A 20,500-nucleotide genomic window follows, 5' to 3' on the forward strand; every position below is an offset into this window, starting at 1 on the left:
AAAGTCGAGAGTGTAACAAAAAAATCTGTACATCTCTGTATTTGAATTATTTTTTTCCCATGCGAAGAAGACACAAGTATCAACAGTTCAACAAAAAGAAAATGACCCCGAAAATTATGCAAGAAAAGGCCATTTTACTATATTTTGTTTTGAAAAAGTAAACTTCCAAATAGAAAATGCCTAAACCCAGATTACGTCATATCGCTTCATGAATGTGATTTTGTATAAACCTTGATGCAATGGCGACAACTGCTCCAAGACATTACTAATTTTTTCTACAGCAATAAACCTTATACTAATGCAACACGATGCATATACACACAAGCACTAGAAAACAGAAGACAGTTCACATTGACCTTTCTAATCAATTATATCAGTACACATTTACTCGATTGACACATTTTCCTAACAAATATTGAAACTAGCTGAATAAAGTAATGTCAAACGACTCAAACCCATAACCCTTATGGTCTATGCCTGCATGTATTTTTCTGTCAAACTTTAAAATGTGGTGACAAAGAATTAAGATTGAAATTTGTAAAGGCTGTGTAGTATCCCAATTTAAATAAAGAAATTTATAAGTTACGTAGCTCAAAGTTTTTTGTATGAGGTCTTTCTCCTCGCTTGGAACTAATTCAGAGTAAATAACAGAGCAGGTGAGTGAATGGTTTTAAAAACATCAAATGTGTCTTTATATGTTTTTTAGCTAAAATAATCGAAACAACTCTAAACTGTTTACACCTTCTTTTTAGTTTTCTTACTACTATAAGATTATTTTGTTTTTGCCAATGGTTTGCTTTTTATATTATTTTATGATTAGGAAATAATGGGGTCACATGTAGGTACTTGTATCCTCCAACAAATAAAGAAACAACAACAGTAACATCGCATGTTCTCATTTGAATTCTCCCAATGAGCCATTCTCCGTCACGACCACGTTGTCTAAGCGAAGACTTTTTGTTGTTGTTGCATGCTTATCCCGAAATGTGCCCATGGTAATTATTAATTATAATCATCATCTATTAAAAAGCTACGAAAGTGTTAAAGTTCAAATCATAATCTTGACACAACGCATTCAAAGTTCAAACGATTGGGACTATATAGATAACTGAAATCAAACCATTAAGAAAACTGCTAAATAAATAAACAATTGATCAATAAGATTATTAAAAATACATGTGAGGAACTAACACGATAGAAAAAGTCAACAATAATGGAAACCTCTTGTAACAAAATGGCAACAAAAGTTATATACTACTACGTACTTTTTTTTTTACTACTACGTACTTTTTCTTCGTGAGGTGAATGAACTATAGCTTCATAAGCTAGAACCGTTGAGACAAAGACACGTGGCGGCGTCTAATCTGCGTTGAAACAATAGAGACAAGACCACCGAGTGGGGGCCGCATCTTTGACCTATAAGTCATCTCATCGTACGGTCTACGATAGAACTTGAGGAAAGGAAGGAACGTATCCCTCGGTTTCTCAGTTTTGCTGACGTGTGACTCTCGCCGGAAAAACACCGCCGGAGACTGGAAGAAAGACGGGCGAGGCACCCGCGGGTCACGGAGGGTTCCTCCGATGCAGTGACGGTCGGTCGTCCTAGCTGGCATTGGCGTGGAAGCGAAAAAGCTTCTCCTGGGTCCACCGATGGGCTCGCGCCTAGCCGCGGGTGACGCGAAGGAGAAAGAACGCGCGTTTAGCGGTGAGAGGTACGCGCCTGTGTGTCCTAGCTTCGATGATGACGTGTCGGTCAGCGTGAGGCACCACGGTTTGACCGTGTCGAGACCGTCGCGTGATACGGTGAAGGCGAACCTAGAGGATGCGCAGGAGCCGATCTTGTCCGTTGATTTTACTGATGACGTGTCGAAACGGAGGGAGGAGACTCGTGATGGGTATGAAGAAGAGAAGTCGTCGTAGTCAAACGAGTTTTGGAAATTCTGCATCGATACAATCATCGTGGCTGTTGACAGATCCAGGAATGAACGAATACCCTACACGTGAACGTAGAGGATCAGTATCTCGTCACTGTCAACTCGTCAAGTATCAGTGGTATGTTACTTTAGATAGGTGAACTAACACTTTGACTCGTGTCCGAGTAAGTTCAAATTCTTATCAAGTCAAAAAGAAGTAAGTTTCAAAATCCAATCGCATTAGAAGTATAGCTAAGCTTACGATATAGTATACAGTAAAAATAATAACTGAAATGATCAAATTATTTACCTTCCAAAGGTACGAAAAAAGAGAAGGAGCGTCGATGACAAAAGCTTTGAAAAGACGACAAGGATAATACTCTGCAACTATTTTGAGTGTAGTCACAAGTATGTTCATGAAGGCTGATGCTGATTTGAAGAAGCCTGACATTTCATAAGGTTCAAAAATATTAGCTAACCAGGTAATTAACGTGTTTAACAAAATAAAATAAATGTTTCCTTACAAAGAATCATCATCTTAATGAAAAAAAAAACTTTTTCTTGAACCTTTAGGTTCACCAACTAATAGAAAGTTGTCATTTTAGATCTAGTATCTTTTAATTAAGGAAACAAAATAACTTGCCAAATTATATTATGCTTTTAAAATAAAAAATTAAAAATTAAATAAATAAAAATAACAATAGTTCTAAAAAAAGATTATTTAAAAAAAATATTTATTTTTAAGATTTAGAGTTTAGTGTTTAAAATTTATAATTTAGAATTTATCCAAATGTTTAGTGTTTTTCCAAGGGTTTAGGGTTTACCTAAGGGTTTAGAGTTTACCCAAGGGTTTAGGGTTTACCCAAGGGTTTAAGGTTTTCCCAAGGGTTTAGGGTTTAGGATTAGAGTTTAGGGTTTAGTGTTTTGTTGACAACATGTTTAGTGTTTTTCCAAGGGTTTAGGGGTTTACCCAAAGATTTAGGGTTTAGGATTTGAGTTTAGGGTTTAGTATTAGAGCTTAAGGTTTAGTGTTTTGTTGACAACATTTTTTTTTTTGAATTCGTTTTTTATATATTATTTTTATTTATTTTTAAATTTTATTTTGAAAAAATAATATAATTTGCAAGTTATTTGGTTTCCTTAATTAAAAGATACTAGATTTAAAATGATACTTTTCTATTGGTCGGTGAAACTAAAAAAAAACAACTCCTGTTTTTTACTTCTAATAAAAGAGTGTACTGTGGGAGTTGCAGAGGATCAAAAGAGGAACAGTTAATGAAAAGCTAAAGAGTACTATCAGTGTTGAGAAGTACTACCACTGCTGTAGAAGCTTGACATATGTAAATGCCAATAATGCCCTCAATAATTGAGATAGTGATTGGTGTGTGACCGTGACTAAACAAGGACACTACGGACATTATCAGATCGTTACCTCTCCCACTTTCCTGCCGGAGTTCCGACATGTTCCGGTCCCCAATTTTTACCAAACTTCATATTTAGTTAAAAGTAGTCATGTATCTTTTACCATGACAAAAATTCCATTGAAGATAAAAAGACAAAATCAAAAAAGTTTACCTATATTTTGAATTTTTTTTCACTTTTCGCCTTTATTTAGGAACTTTTTTTCCTATCCTAAAATGATTTAGACAAAAAATTTGTAAACAAAAGAAAGAGAGAACTTACTGGCATCGAAAAGGATGACAAATTCTTCGACGTTCCTGCACATGGTTGAGATTGCTACCTCCAATGTAAATACCACCAAACGAGTCAACCTATTTTTGAAAAAGTAATACAGATTAATATCGAGAATTTCTGTTTGGTTTTTGATCTTTAATTTGTATGGTTAATTTATACATACTGTTTCTGCGTGTGTAGCTTCTGGTAGTCTTGTTTAATGCGGAAAACCTAAGAGAAAACAAAGTATATTATATTAGGTTTTTGGTTACAGAAAATAAGCCAACTCATCAAAAGAAGAAAAAACGATGAAACACTGAGTTACCAAAACGGGTCTACACTCGTCGTCAAGGCCGGCTACGTAAGCAAGACCTTCAGCTAGCTCCGCCGTGAACTCGTCGGCGATTAAGCTCTCTGTAAATATTATAAGAAAATAAAATAAATTTTAAAAGAATCTTAAAAAATTAAATATAAGAGGTTTAATTAAATTAAGTGGGTGTCATAATGAGTGGATATTCACTTTAACGCTCAATGTTCAAACATGGGACACACATCAAACCACGAGAAAAGGAATGAAACGTCTGTTTTCTAATTACACAAAAGATATACAAATATCAAAACGCTAACCACTAACCAATCTATCATCTATACACTGCGTCATGCGTACTTTAAGCTTTATGATTTTATCCTCTCGTTTTTAGTTTAAAATTGTAGACAGTCTATTAAATAAAGCTTTGCACCTTGAAGATGTAACGTGTGTGTAGTAAATATACGTGTATACAACTATACAAGTATATTAACATACAAGAACATCGTGAAAAGGAAAAAAAAACATACAAGAATATATGAATATATATACAGATTTTGAATATACGTGCATCCATAACTATATATATACATTTCAAAACATATATATATATATATGAACAGGTTAAGAGAGAGAGTATACCGATGCCAAGAGAAGATCTCCATGAAAGGCATGACCTTAACTGTTTAGCTGCTTTCTTCGCATTGTCTCCTTTTGTTCTCAAGAATCTACTGACACAAGCTCTGTTACAGAACTTCTCCTGCAATATTTATTAACCCGAGAATATAAAAAACCAGCACTTCAAAAAAAAAAAGCTGATAGATTAATGAAAGATCAGTGAGATAATTAATTCGTAAACAAACCTGTTTAAGAGTGAGAGGAGAATGTTTACGAAGGAGATGAAGAACAGCTTCGACTTTGTCGTCGCTTTCTACTGTTGAATGATGATCTTTCTGCTCTTTCTTCCCCATTTTCTTCGAGATATCAACCTCAAAGATATCACCTTCTTCTTCTTTATTTGTGAAAGATATTGATAAACTAGCCCGTTGTAACAAATATACCAATCTTGTTCTTCAAGCGAGAGAGAGAGAGAGTGGGAAAAGGAGATTTTGAAAAAGATGGAAATGATTGAATGGTGAGAGAGAGAGAAGAGATTCCCTTGTAGTATATATATTTTGGTAAATGGGATTAACGGCAACTGACGCCGTTAATACTACTCTAGCACATTTGTCTTGGTCAAGGTCATATATTGGATATTTTTATTAATATATTAATTAAACTAGTAAACTTTGTTTGGTTAGCAAGCAAGCAAAACAAGTGAATAGACTTAAAATAGTAATGTTGAGACCTTTAATGTAACTATCTATTACCTCCGTTCCTGAAAGTAAGATGTTTTAGATTTTTACTTGTTCCACAAAAATATATTTTCTATATGATTAAGATATTTTTTATACTTTTAAGAAACATTAAATAAAAATATTTGAATTGATTAAATTTTATTGGTAAAAAGTTATTAGAAAATGTATAATAAAGTAAAAGAAAAATTAAATTATAAATATTTAATGAATTCTTAATAATCGAACACTTTAGAAAATCTTATTTTCGGGGAGGAAGTATTTTTTAAACATATATCTAAAATCAAATTCACATGACAGAAAGTTTTTGAAGCAATATTGAAAAAAGTATATTCTCGTAATGAGAGAAGAAACGCAAGCATTTTCTGCTGGAACAAATAATTTAGATGAATAAAATAGTAATACAAATGAGGAAGAAAACAAAGAAGAAGAAAAAATAGGTCAAACGGCGTCGATAGTTTAACAGCTGCATGTTTGCCCGTTGGAACAGAGATTATTACAAGGATTCGACTTTACTAAGAACTCGCTGAACCTTCAATAGTTTTGTAAAAGCAATAATACTGATCACATCAATCTCTCTTTTTCGTTTGAAATGTATGAAATCTTGTTGTTAGTACAACAAACATATAACATACATTATATATTAATCGATAAACATTACAACATTGTTTCGTATCCACGTGTCACCATGAAAATAAAATTCAGAATTTAGAGAAATATGTTGGTTCATCTTAAATTATATTATATTTTTTTATTAAATTGATAAATAGTGTACAAAAAAATATTCTCACACTTTCATTAAATAAAATCTACAGAATTGTCTAATATGATTAACGTATATACATCAATGATTATGAATATTAAATATTTGATAATGATTTTTGTATCTTAACTCTTTTTTGTTTAATTTTATATTATTAAAAGATATTAAACAACCATATTAATCATATAATGAAAAAATTAAATTTTTTCTTATATGCTATATTTTGAATTTTTAAAACGACTATAAATTATTAAAAACATTAAATGTTTCACACTAAAATTTTGTGATCAATAGTTTAACTTTTTTGGTAATAACAAGATACAAATGATCATAAATCATATAAATATGAAGTCTCATTTACTAGAGATTCATATTATATATTAATATAGTTTAAAATTAAACTATATAACATAGAAAAATACTTAAATGTGATAATTTTTAAATTTGTATTGAAAAATTTAATTTTGAAATTTGCATTAAAAAAATCGCACATTAAAAATTTTGTATTTATCATATGAGTTTGATGAATTCTCAATAATAAATATTTATATTAAAATATACTATATATATATATGTCCATGTCATTGAAATTTAGTTATATACCATATAAATAAATAAAATGATTGTTTTGATTTATTTACTAAAAAAATATTGTAAATAAACAAGATGTATTGTTTTGATTTATGTCTTTACTCTTAATTTAATTATATACATAATACGTAAATGAATACAAATAAATAATAATAGATAAAAATTAATTTTATATATAACATTCATCCCGCGGAAGCTAGTACGGCATTGTTATGTGTTGGCGTCTACTACAAAAGACGTATTCTTCTTTTTATATGTATAATATATCATCTTTCTACAAGTCTAGAACATACGTATTCTTGTCGGGTTTAAAACAAAGTATATGTCATTATGTCATATCCGAACTAGTCCAATTTGTTTCCCGTGGACATACAAACAAGATATAACGATTGTATATTTCGTTGGGTATAAAATAATACCATTGCATCTACAACTACAAATAGTGCTTGATTCTACAAATAGTGCTTGATTCTTTTACCCTGATATACACACACATGTGTGTGTACATACGTGACAGAGTTTAAAAGAGGAAACACGAAAGGGTCAGTAAATAGGTTGATTGGGCAAGGTGTCTCTCGTGCTATGAATCGGTTTTAATTCACAGCCCTTTTGTCCCCGGAGTAGTAAATACGCGTATTTAACATTGCACTTGACTTTCAATTTTAGGTTATTAAGTTATTAAGTATTCTTAGAAATTAAATGCAATCACTTAATCACTTCTAAGGAAACAAACAATGGGAGGTTGAGAGAGATCTGAAGAAACAACAAAACAAAACATAAAGCAAACAACAGATCAATTGAAGCTAGTTAATACTCACTATGTTCCTAAATGTATGATGTTTTAAGAATTTTGATGTTTCAATATGGAATATTAAATTATTTTCATTTTTCTAGGTTATTTTTTACTTGTAACTAATCACATTTACTAATTTATTTTGTAATTGGTTGAATACCATTAATTTATAATTTTAATGATATTTTCTATTCAAAAAATATTTTTTAAATATCTGTGTTTTTAGCTCAACATTTTATATTTAGAAACGAATGAAAACTCCTTTAAATAATATGCAAAACTCCTATAAACTACGGAGTTGCGAATTGTGGCATCTCAAGGAAATTAAGTAAAATATCTACATATAACTTTCTTTTACTGATATAATATTGTATATTTAAGTGCAATTGTAATTAATAATTCTCACTACATTTTTGAATCTAAATTTGAGACATAATCATTTTTTTTAAGTGTGAATTCTGGTCGATGGCTTAAAATATAACTTTTATAGCTATTGTAAGACGTTAAAATGTATCTGTTCTCGTTGTAACTTTGCTTTGATGATGTACATGATTCTATCCGTCTATTGTTTTCCACCAAATCTAAGTTTGAATTCTAGTGGGTTTCTTATGTAATGGATACTGGGGATGATTAGATATTTAGCCAATGAGCAATTATGTGAAGTACTTGTGATCGCACGGCATTAACAACATGTACGCAGAGTAAATAATTAATATACGTATAAATTCATAACGGTCCAAGTTATAAATTTAAAGTTTGGTGATACTATTAGATAAGAATACAAATGTTCATCAGTAGGAAGTGGAAAGGACATCTTAGAAGGCTCTGTCTTTGACAGCCAACAGCAACAAATCAAATATTCAGCCAACAGCAACAAATCAAATATTCGTATCAATAAAGTTGTACCTTCAAGTAGAATGTAGTGGCCTTGTGTTTTTCATTTTCATTTTCATTATTTCTTTCTTTCTTTCATACCGGCCATGAAAATCCGCATTCAATATATTTGATTGATTTGGTCGCCTCTATCCAATACCATGATCAGATTCTCTTACAAATTAAATATGAAAACTTGTGTGTTAAAATTAACATTAAATATTTAGAATTTTTAATTTTTAATAACTCAAAGTTTAAACTTTGGTTGCAATTGAAATTTAAAAGCGTTATTTTAAATAAAAATAGTGATAACTAAGTAGATACTATAATTAGCAGTTTAGCACAAACACACACACACATATATATTGTAATGATAACCACTATAATTTAAAATCATCAATTTCAACAAAATCTCTTTTTTTTTTTTTTAAAGTTTTCATTAATATTAAAATGCAAAGAAAATAAAATACATATAGCCTAGGTGGCTTAGTTCTTGGGCAAGGCCTAGTTAGAAGCATTAAACCCATTAGATAGAGCTCTATAACCTAATACAAAAGCCCAGTAGAAAACCCAAGTGAAACCAACTAGTGAAAAAAAAAACGGAAAAGGCAATGGTCGTTGACGTCGAAGCTTTTCTGATCGATGATGTCGAAGCTTTTCTGTTTAGTAGACTCGATCACATGCAAGGAACCACGATTGCATAAGAGAAGAGGAGAGTGCTGGATTCCCATCCCGATAGCTAGAGATTTTGTCTTTTACTTGCCGCTCAATGATTGTAATCAGAAGCGCAGAAGATCCAGAGGAGTTACGGTGAAGTCGGGAGTTTCGCTCTGCCCAAATCCAATAGATGACCGCTTGCCAAGATAGAAGCAGCAGACGTTTCCTGATTCTGTCACCCCCTTAAGGATTGCATCTGTTGTAAACTTTCATTCCAGTTCCTCCTAGCCATTAGATCAAACCGATTGGCCAGCGATGTCCAAGTTTCCCAAGAGTAGATGCAATCAAAGTAGATATGGCTTCTGCTTTCCTCATAGTCACCACAAAGCAAACATACTGAATCCGTTTGGAGGCCCCATGATCGCAATCAATCACGAGTTGGGCAACGATTCAGAGTTACAAGCCAAGTAAAGAACCTGTGCTTTGGTACTCCTCCAGTAATCCAGACTGCCCTAGTCCATGGTAAAGTGTTTGATTCTCCCTTTAGTTTCTTATAGACCAATCCAGTTGAGTATGTAGTTGATGATTTACTGTCTATCACCCACTCATAGGTGTCTTCTTCTTCTGTAAAACTGATACTCATTAGGAATGCCAGAACCGCAACTTGATTCTCAGAGCGAGCCTGAGGAATAAGCCATTGATCCTCCCTACAAAAACTTGCTAGTGTAGTGTCCTTCCTGATACTTGGGCGTGTGTTCATCCCCTGTAGCATGAAGTCAGTAACTCGTTCTATCGGGAATCAGTTATCAGTCCAGAATCTGCAGCTCCTTCCATCACCTATCTTCAGCTGGATCCATGTAAACATTGTGTCCCTCATCTTGATTATTTAGTTAGTTAACGAATAGAATTTATGGCTAGGTTTGATAGTCCAAAAGTTGCTTAGTCAACAAAATCTTGTCACACTCAAATGTCAAATTGTTCACATGCGCAACATTTATTGAAAATATTATTTCTTTTAATTAATAAACAAATATATCAATTTTTTGATAAATATATATATATATATATATATATATATTTGTTTGTTTGAAAAAAAATCTCCCGTGTTCAAACATGTATGTCCCTATAATCTTAAAAACAAACAAAAATATAAATATAAATAATAGTCTTACTTTTGATCAAAACTAACTTCGTTTTGAAAAATAACAAGAAAACAAGGGTATCTATACACAAATGAAAGGAAGAAAAAATGCCCGTGAACAAATAGTTGAATGTGTTATCAAGCTAAATGAAGTACTTATTTAGTTTCATCACGAGTGATCCTGTTAGTTTATGTCTTTTCTGTTTGTATTCACCTATAAAAGAATGAAATATTAAATATAGTGGGAGGGGAAGAATACATTAGTATTAATTTTAGTAAAAAAAAAAAAGAATTTGTTTATTAATATGCAGTGAGACGACTTTGAGTTTAGTTCAAACTTTTGATTATTAATCGCATGAAAAGTCATTATGATTATGTTTGTTGTTCATTTACAACACGCTCATTGTATTTTAATATACATTAAGTTTGGTTATAGCTTTAAGTGACCATGGTAAGTTATCTGCCTTTAATTCAAATGAACTTGCATGCATAGTTGACAAAACCTTTTGATAGTAAGCTCTAAATTCGTTTAGATCTAGATTTCGTTAATAAACAAACAATATATTTACTACTATATATTGTTTTTTGGTTTTACTTCACTCGACTGGAGATTACCTAACAAGAAAAATGTTCACTTGATGATTAATTTAATGTTAGATACCTTTAGTTTTAAAAATAATAATTCTTTGAATAGTTAATACACTTGTTTCTTTATTTCACTCGATCCAAGATTAATTAACAAAAAGAAACTCGATGATTAATCTAATGTTACTTAATAATTTTTGCGTGGAAAATATTACTTTTTTTTTTTTTTTTGGAAAATATTACTTCACTAACTAGTTGGTCAGTTAAATGTCTTGATGAATCAGGCACCTGATATATAGATATAAAATCAAAAGTAAATTCGTCTTTAAAGATTACAGTTTTCATTTTCGATCTGTATACAAAGTAGAAACAATCCATTTTGAACTACCAACTTAACAGTATTTATTCATTCAAATATATCAATATCATGACGATTAATAAAACAAGGTCGATCGTATCAGCCTAACGTGAACTAAACGTTAAACAGTTTGCTCATCTAGGAATGTATATACTTGTTAGAGTAAATATTTACTCTCAATTCAGTTTCTACTCTTTTTTTTTTATGCCAATCAGATGAAAAAAAAGGTTTTCCAACAGTTTATTCTAAAAATGAAGAAAACTATAAGAAACTCTCCATTCGCTTTAAACAAGTGGAAAACTTTACTCTAAAGTGTAGTGTTCTATTGATCTTGTGTTGTTGTTTCTTTTGTATGTAATAAATTGCTTGCAACAATGTTAAATTTTTTGTAAATGATATAAATTTTAACGTTTTACCAAAAAAAAATTAAAAATTTATTTCATTTCTTTTTCACCTCATTTTTTTCACAATTTTATTCTGCTACTAACCAGTCATATATGTTATCGTAATGAAGTCCGAGAAATCGATGTTTATATGCTAATTATCGTAATGAAGTCCGACAAATATTCCTGATATTAGATTTTTTTTGAGAAGGATATTGACAATATAGTATTGACAGATAAGAAACAGTGGTGACATTATTATTACAGTAATAATTGACTTAGCGACTTTTGGAAATACTATAATGTTTATATGCACTGACGCAATATGTCAACAACGACTCACGTGAGGCCCCCCCCCCCCCAAGTCTCCTCTACTTCTCCTTATTCTCGCTACACATTTCTCTCAGATGTACCAAACCTCCTACAAAATCGATTTCAATTTTTTCCTTCTGTTCGTTCAAATTTTGAAATCGGGCAGTGACAAGATACTATGATAATTTCACTGAGTTAGTGGCGTTTGATAATCATTCGATTTTTTTTGTTCATCATTTAACATTTTCACATCTCTCATGACTGATCAAAATAATATAATATATGTACCTTTGTTACCTATACAGATGAGGATACTATCCCTTCTTCCACTCCGTTCGTAAAAGGGGTCAACACAAATCCTGCACGTTTTCATCATTCAACCGATCGAACATTTCTGCACAATTTGATTATGAAAATATATGTCGAAATTACTATGGTTATGTTTATTTGATACCAATTCTATAATTAATACTCGATGATTGTTCTGCATCATGCCCATGCACGATATATATATACTAATTTTGAATATGCATGATTGTTCTTTTTTTTTTGGAATAGAATGTACGTAAAATTAATTCAAGCCCAAAAACCGTTTTATGTACAACCAGTAGCTTATGTTTTGGAAAAAATAAACCAAACGATGAGCATTGTATTCTTGGTTTTATGCATGATTTTGTTCAAGCTTAGTAATATGATTTATTTACTATTTTTTGAATATATCATGACCTCTGTTGACACAAACATATCACTCAATAGTAAAAAAACATGAAATCTAAGAGTGCGGTCTATGACTTAGTAAAATTTGATATATAATACAACCAAAACAAAGCTATTAACTTAAGAAAAAAAAGACAAACGAACTTAAGTTAACCATTAGAAAAAGGAGAATATAAATTTTAAATTATTACCTCATATCAAAGAGAACAATACAATGTAGAAATAAGAATTTCTGCTTAATTCATAGAAAATCAATGTGTATATAATATATAATAAATACCAGTATTTATTTGATTAAATATGTAATATCTATATTATTAAAACTGGAGTACATTTTGGTACTACTGTATTTGGAAACATGAATAACATTATAAATGCAAATTATTTGGAGACATGGATAACATTATTTTTAATACTTCATTTTATCTACACATTTAACCATTGCATTTACAATAAATTAAACATTTTTTGTGTATTTCTTTTTATTTACAGATTCTGCCACTGCATTTAAAATTAATTTTAATTAATTACTTACAATTATGAAGCTTATCTAACGAAATCGATATTTATATATTGACTATTATTAATATTGTATGAATATTAACTAAAAATCGCATGTATTAAAAGGAGATAACATTTTCCTATATTACATCAAATTGCATCGAGTTATAAAATATATAATATAATATTATGTACAAATAAAAAATATATTATCAAACATCTACATTATAAGATAATATATTCTATTCTATATGTAAATTACAAAACATAAAAAAAATATACATGTAATTTTTTATAATCAGCAGTTTATGAGTTTACGTTGAACACAAGTTAGATCAAACATCCGCGGATCAAGTTTTAGTTATAGTTTATATTAGTAGTAAAACTAAGATGGCATGTTCTATGTAAACATCTTTGAGTTATAGCAATAAATCTATTTGAGAAAGAAACATACAGCGTGGACATTTAATTTCTGGGCTTCGACGGTATATTTCGCTGGCCCATGAACACCTCGTCTCTTTCCGAGGCAACAGTCGAGAAACAGTAAAGAATCTGGATGTATCAGAGGGGGGGGGGGGGGGGGGGGGGGGGTTAAGTGATAAATCACAAACTATAGGGTGCATTCCGAATTAAAATCTTGATTAACTATAAATAAAATCCGAGAAAGAAAATAAAAGTTTCGTTTTCGCTTCCTATCTTTCGTACCGCTCCATTGCGCCCCCCCTCCCCCTACCCTCTCCTTCCTCTCGCGCTTGCGGCGGAGTTACATTGTCAGCCGCCGAGGAAAGCCAGCAACCGTCGAAATCTCGAAGCTCAAAACCTCCTCACGCTCGATCCTCAAGGATATTTCTCCGAGACTCTCACCTCTCCTGTCTTCCGATAGGATCGAAGCTTTCGTCTCTCCTCACCACGGATCCGGCGATTCGGGGTGCGATTCGACGTTTATTGAGTACTGGGTTTATCGATTTGGGTGATTTGCAAACGGGATTAGGATTAAAGGTCAGTACTTTCGGTGTTTGTTTGTTTATATGGAAGGAGGTAGTGGGTCGGGTGAGCGGGCACGGGTAGTTGCGAGGTTGAGTCAGAAGGAGAAAAGAGATGGGCTTTGCAGGAGGAGTGCGTCTTCTTCTACTGGAACAAAGCGTAGTTTTCATAACAAGAGACCCAAAGTTGTTGTTAGCGAGTCCGAGTCGAGTGATGAGTTCATGAAGCCTCCAGCGAGGAGCGTTGACCGCAAAACCCTTGGAGCGAAAGGCAAGAAGGATGACCGAAATGGGTTTGTGAGGAGGGCAGGGATGAAGAAGTTGGATGTGTTTGAGTTTGACGAGTACGATGGGTTCGATAGCGCGAATTTGATGAGGAAGCGTTTTGATAATGGCACCGTTGGTGTCAGTGGGAGAGTTTCTTTCCCGCCGAGAAGGTTTGATAATGGTGTTGTGGGAGGGTCTGGATCAGGCAGGGAGGGTGTGTTTGTTAGAAGGGAAAAACCGTACTTGAATGGCGGGAGTAGTATGAGTTTGAGTAGTGAATCTGATTCAGATGAGGCGATAAGGGTGCAGGGGAGAAACGGTGTTCTGAAGGTGAAGGTAAACAATAAAACGAGCACTCTCCCAGCTTCAGTCATTCCCCGGGAAGGTGAAGTATATGAGAGTCTGCCTTCCTCCTCTGGGAAGGCACAAAAGCGTGAGAATGTTGTAGCAAAACCATCCTTTAGGAAACCAAACAATTATTCGGAGTCAGAAGACAGCGACGTGGAGAGGAAAGCGAAAAAAAGGAAACCTAAGAGGGAAACAGATACCAAATCCACTGAATCGTTGAAACCTGCAGCGAGGGAAGAGAGGAGGGGAATGCGTAATGGCGGAACAGAGAAGCAAAGACTACGTGAGAAGATTAAGGGAATGCTTACTGATGCAGGATGGACGATAGACTACAGACCTAGGAGGAATCAAACTTACCTGGATACCGTATATGTAAACCCCTCAGGGATAGCATTTTGGTCAATTATTAAAGCATATGATGCTTTTCGGCAGCAGTTAAAGGAGGAAGACATCGATGTTAGATCGAGGAAGGACGTTGCTGCAGTCGTTTCTGTGTCAGAGGATATTGTGAACAATCTAGCAAGGAAGGTGAAGAAGACAAGGACTGAGGCTTCAAAGAAACGGGGAAAGGATTACAGTGGTAGCGAGAGTGAAAAGGATAGCTATGGAGAGGGAGTGGACAGTGATACCTGTGAAGAGAGGTTCGTAAAGATGAATGGGAAATCTATAAAAAGAAGAAGAATTGAACCTATTCGTGATGATCTACACTCGAAAAGTAAAAGACCGTCGTACTACAATGATGCAAGGCCGTCTTCTGGATCAGATTCACATTATCTAGATGGAAGATTAAGCAATAAAACAGGAAGATGTACTTTGAAGGTGCGTAGCTCCGAGGATAAAAAGAATCCAGCGATCAACGGGTTCAATCCATACTCTGGGAAAAGGACATTGCTCTCTTGGTTGATGGATTGTGGAGTTGTCCAGGTAAGAGAAAAGGTGCAATACATGAACCATCAATGTACAAAGGTGATGCTGGAGGGATGGGTAACAAGAGCGGGGATTCATTGCGCCTGCTGCAGTAAAATCCTCACAATCTCCAGGTTTGAGATCCATGCCGGGAGCAAGTCATGTCAGCCTTTCCAAAATATATACCTGGAATCTGGCAGTTCTCTTCTTCATTGCCAAATCAGAGCGTGGAATATGCAAAAAGATGCCAAGAGTCTTGGTTTTCATCACGTGGACGCCGACGGCGATGATCCGCATGATGATGCGTGTGGTATCTGTGGCGATGGTGGAGATTTGCTTTGCTGTGATGGTTGTCCATCAACATACCATCAAGCCTGCCTAGGTATTGAGGTATGAATTACTGTGAAGTCTTACCTGTTTAAACCTTTTGTATTATTATTTATTTTCCATTTTCTGGTTTTGGAGTTCCAACGTACTTGTATCATGTTTTAATTGTAGGTGCTTCCGGTGGGTGACTGGCACTGTCCAAATTGCACTTGCAAATTTTGTGATGCTGTGGTGCATTCTGGTGGCGAAGACGAAAATCCTTCATTGCTTTCCTGCAACATGTGTGAGAGAAAATGTGAGATGTTTCCTCCGTTGAGCTTGATTATCCTTTTCATGAACTTCCATTGGTAAAAATTGCGTCCTCAATGTTTATAACTGCTTTTGTAGATCACCAATCATGCATGAGTGAGGTGGAAGCTCATAATGTTCAGTCTTCAGCTTCTTCGTTCTGTGGGCCTAAGTGCTCAGAGGTATTTTGACGTCTAATACCTTCCTCAGCAATCTTGCTGACTTAATTTTTAAGTCTGTTTTTCTGCTTATTGATAAAGGACATGCATATATGTCAAAGCACAAGGTCTCAATGTATGAGCATCATGTCTGATAAAAGTATTGTCTGGTTGTTGTCTTGAGTTCTCATTTCTTGTTTTTATTGGTCAACACAAACCTCATTTTCGTGTTAGGCTGTATAGTTTGTGCATCATTCTCATATATGTAATAGCATCGGTAAAAGGCTTATGCTCTTGGTGTTTTCTATTTATATCATCAATTTCCTAGGAGAGGTTACAATTTCTAACGACGGTCAAATGCTGGTTTGCTTGAGCTTTTGATCTATTTGTTCGTCAATGTGTGGTTGGTCTTTCTTGCCTCTTTTCCTCCTTGTATGCTAATTACATTGTTTTCTACAGCTCTTCGAAAAGCTAAAGAAGTATCTTGGTGTCAAACATGAAATTGAAGGCGGCTACACATGGTCTCTTATACATAGGGTGGACACGGATTCAAAATTCAACTCTCAATTGTCGGCACAAAGGATTGAAAACAATTCAAAGCTAGCTGTCGGGCTGGCGATCATGGATGAGTGTTTTTTGCCCATAATTGACAGGAGGAGTGGGATCAATCTAATTCGCAATGTCCTTTATAACTGTGGGTAAGTTTTTGTTTTCAATCCGTCTTTTATTACTTATGCTGGAAAAGTATGATGTCATCAACTCCTCTTTATATTCGTTGCTCTTTGCTATCTATATGTTTGATTCTATATGATGTCTGCCTTCTCTATGCAGATCCAATTTCAACCGGATTAATTATACTGGCTTCTACACTGCTATCCTAGAGAGAGGAGATGAAATCATATGTGCGGCATCTCTCAGGTATTGTCCAGCATCTCAGTCAACACTTTTTAATAACAGCATTTCCCCCGAGTATTATCTTGTCAGTCTTATCCAGCGTTGTCTGGAACTCGTTGGAAACTAGTTATACTTATTCATTTGTTACTCTCTTTTGCTATAACTCTTGAGTCCTCTCGTTATCTGTTTGTGTCTTCTGTCTGCTCAAATGATAGAGCGAGCAGGCCATTTATGCAGCTTTATTTTTTTCAGTTGCTTACGTAAATGAGTGCATATGCTCATACATTCTAATTAAGTACTAGTTGTTCCATCGATGTTGAGCCCGGAGGACTTTCTAGAAGTTAAATGTTTTTGTTGTTTTGTTAGGTTCCATGGAATGCAATTGGCGGAGATGCCATTTATTGGAACCAGGCATATATACAGGCGTCAAGGAATGTGCCGTCGGCTTTTTGATGCAATTGAGTCGGTAAGCTGGTTAGACTATATAATCATTGTTTCTAGGCATCACATGCTGAAAGGTGATTTCTACTTTCTAACTCTTGGTTTCTCCTTTTTTATGAAGGCTATGCGTTCTCTTAAGGTTGAGAAATTGGTAATCCCTGCCATTCCAGACTTCTTGCACGCCTGGACCGGTAACTTCGGATTCAGCCCTCTTGATGATGCAGTTAGGAAAGAGATGAGGTCCCTCAACACGTTGGTGTTTCCTGGAATAGACATGTTACACAAACCTCTCCTCCATGAAGAAAAGAAATCCAAAGTCGCAGCTGAAGGTGATTGTGTGGTCGTACTTAAGGATGCCATGGGTTCAGAGATAGAGACAGAAAAGAAATCTGAATCTGCGTCTTTTGCTGAAACTTGTCTAAACTCCAATGGACATGTCGCTGATGATGATGCAGACTGCGACAAGAAGACTCTCGTTTCTCATGAGGAAACCAGTCCTATATGTACACCAGTTGAAACAACCATGGACACGGTTTCCAAGCCGGAGAATGGTGAATCGAGGAGATGTATACCTGGTGAAGAATCTGGGATTAGCTTTTCTTCTTGTCAGTTCACATTGAAGTCTTGCTCCAAGCAACGTGACAATACAGGATCATCATGCGAAGATGTGAATGTAGAAGCTGTTGCTAAGTTACTACCTCTGGAAATCGTACAAGCATCCACCGAGGTTCAGATTGAAAACAATCTCTCTTCATCTACTTCCGGTTTAGGATCATCAGATATGAGTTCCATCACTCAAGAAGGCAAGACTGGACAAAACTCACCGAACAGAGAGGCCACTCCTTCATGTAAAGACAGTGACAGACTCGGTGCTGGTGCTAAGTTGGCTGTATCGAAAGCAGATGGTTTACTTTTATGAAAAGATTGTGTTCAAGACGTGAGTTCTCCAAGGAGGAGGAAGTACAATATATCCTGTCTGGATTCGTGATGCTCATTGATTATAGTCAAGCTTCCATTCTTCAAAGGTTGAGATTAGGTAATGAGAGATTCAGTCAGTTTCACATAGAAAGATATTTTGTGATGAAGATATATGCTTTACGCCTTATTGCGCTATGATACTACAGAGAATAAGGAGAAGCATGCCTAAGTTTTTTTTCTCACATTCAGAGTCCTGTTGTTGTTGTTGTTGTCTGTCTTTACTTTTGTATTTATCATTATTATTAACTCCAATCCAGGGATTTACAACATTGTATTATATAACGTTCCATTAGTAAATTTGGAGCAATTTGTTAGTTTTTCATATCAGAGCGCCTTTTTTTTTCAGTTGCTTTCACAAGTTCTCGAAGACTCAAGCATCAATACAAACATGTTACATCAAAACTTGTAGCTGTGGTCACAAAAACTCTTCAGCCTTATTAAGATCATCCAAAATCTCAGCCTTGACCTCATCAGGAAGAGGTGCAGAAGGGCCCGCCTTTGAGTAAAACGTCGCCAAAGCTCGGATGACTTTCTCCAGCTCAGCGTAAGATTCCTGAACACATATCGAAATGGTTTCATTCAAAGCGATGAAAAAAACAAACTAGAAGGAAGCAATTGCGACTTTACTTCTCCAGCTACACTCTTCTGCCCTCTCCAGTTGCTCAAGTAATCACGAATCGACTCCTTGGCGGAATCAGCGCTTCTTCTAAACTTGGCATTGTCTTTCGGGTTCTCTTTCAATGACTCCCTCATCGTCTTCACAACCTCTCTTGCAGATTTCAAGTAAGCCTTTGGAAGCTCTTTCCCAGACTTTGTCCTCTCGTTAGGATCAAACAAAGACTTGAAAGCACCAACGACTCCTTCATCTTTCTCCTCTGCTTGAGCAGCTTGTAACCCAGAGAACTCAAGTGTGGCCACCAACGAAGCACCACCAACGCAGTGCAAGAAACCACGACGAGCAAACAAAGATCTCCCTTGAAGCTTCTCCTCTGTTCAGTTTGCAAATTTTCAAACAGTTGAAAAAAAAAACAGAGGAAAAGATGTAAAGGTGATACCTTTACTACTACTACATCCATGCTTCGATTTCACTTGTTGATGGATTAATGTAGGAGGAGGAACGTTAATGGCGGCTACAAGGAAACCCATGAATCTTCTTCTTCCAGCCTGATAGCAAGGAGAAGCTCGTCGGAGAAGAATATTGTCGACGAAATGAGTCACCTTGACGACGGAGAAGAGTTTACCGGAAGCGAAGCAGCAGGCGTTTGTTTGAAAGGAGAGGAGAGAGATGAAAAATGGATGGTTCGTGTTGTTTTGTTTAAATGACGAAATTGCCCTCTAATTCAAGAGGATACAAAAATATAAATAATGCGCTAGAAGGAGGGGTCGAACCTCCGACCTTGTGGTTAACAGCCACACGCTCTAACCAACTGAGCTACTCCAGCTTGTTGATAGGTGAGAGGACAATGTTTTAAAAAATAACGAATAAAATTTCTTTTATTATTTCATTCACCTAACGAATATTTTATATCTGAATCACACATAGGCAATATACTGTATATGTAAAATGAAAACGTATATAATTCTATGTAAAATGAAAACGTATATAATTCTGGACTTATCTCTCTCAAACACATGTGCTCAAAGACATACATATATGTACTTGACCGGGGAGAATCAGAGACAAGCGGCAGAAATGCAGGCAATAATAATTCATACCACATTACAAAATAGTCTAGATAACAAACTTGCTTAGTTTCTGCACCAAAAAATCGTATGCTTGCTTAAAATATAATGTTAGTGCAGTAGTACTTCTTAAGTCTTACAAAAACAATATATATAATCTTATGTTTCTTAACATGTCTTATTTACATTTAATAATTTTGTTTGGTCAACTGAATTCAAATATTGGTTGAATATGCATAAAATCTCCCGATTGATTATCCTCTTTTGTTTTTTGTGTTATAATCTAGTACATATATTAGTTGAA

At 34.5% G+C, this 20,500-nt stretch overlaps 3 protein-coding genes and 1 non-coding gene across 4 annotated transcripts; 1 reads left to right on the forward strand and 3 right to left on the reverse strand.

The window, feature by feature from the left end:
• Positions 1-1,101: 1,101 nt before the first annotated feature.
• LOC106393934 (CRAL-TRIO domain-containing protein C23B6.04c-like) lies at positions 1,102-5,139 on the reverse strand. Its single transcript, XM_048757792.1, has 7 exons — positions 4,758-5,139; positions 4,537-4,654; positions 3,913-4,001; positions 3,772-3,818; positions 3,597-3,685; positions 2,224-2,357; positions 1,102-1,994 (listed from the first exon to the last, which is right to left on the reverse strand). The coding sequence occupies exons 1-7, from the start codon at positions 4,863-4,865 to the stop codon at positions 1,326-1,328; spliced, it is 1,254 nt and encodes a 417-aa protein (XP_048613749.1). The 5' UTR covers positions 4,866-5,139; the 3' UTR covers positions 1,102-1,325.
• Positions 5,140-13,591: 8,452 nt separating this feature from the next.
• LOC111206226 (increased DNA methylation 1) lies at positions 13,592-18,835 on the forward strand. The gene is made up of 7 exons (XM_022702658.2): positions 13,592-15,817; positions 15,926-16,049; positions 16,142-16,224; positions 16,660-16,898; positions 17,032-17,118; positions 17,461-17,560; positions 17,657-18,835. The coding sequence occupies exons 1-7, from the start codon at positions 13,952-13,954 to the stop codon at positions 18,452-18,454; spliced, it is 3,297 nt and encodes a 1,098-aa protein (XP_022558379.2). The 5' UTR covers positions 13,592-13,951; the 3' UTR covers positions 18,455-18,835.
• Positions 18,771-19,980, reverse strand: LOC111206227 (photosystem II D1 precursor processing protein PSB27-H2, chloroplastic). Its single transcript, XM_022702659.2, has 3 exons — positions 19,569-19,980; positions 19,141-19,502; positions 18,771-19,066 (listed from the first exon to the last, which is right to left on the reverse strand). The coding sequence occupies exons 1-3, from the start codon at positions 19,657-19,659 to the stop codon at positions 18,929-18,931; spliced, it is 591 nt and encodes a 196-aa protein (XP_022558380.2). The 5' UTR covers positions 19,660-19,980; the 3' UTR covers positions 18,771-18,928.
• Positions 19,882-19,955, reverse strand: TRNAN-GUU. The gene has a single exon. It is a non-coding gene; the product is annotated as a tRNA-Asn (tRNA).
• Positions 19,981-20,500: the final 520 nt, after the last annotated feature.

Source organism: Brassica napus, chromosome C5 (assembly GCF_020379485.1).
Source record: "Brassica napus cultivar Da-Ae chromosome C5, Da-Ae, whole genome shotgun sequence".
In the NCBI taxonomy this organism is placed as follows: Eukaryota; Viridiplantae; Streptophyta; class Magnoliopsida; order Brassicales; family Brassicaceae; genus Brassica; species Brassica napus.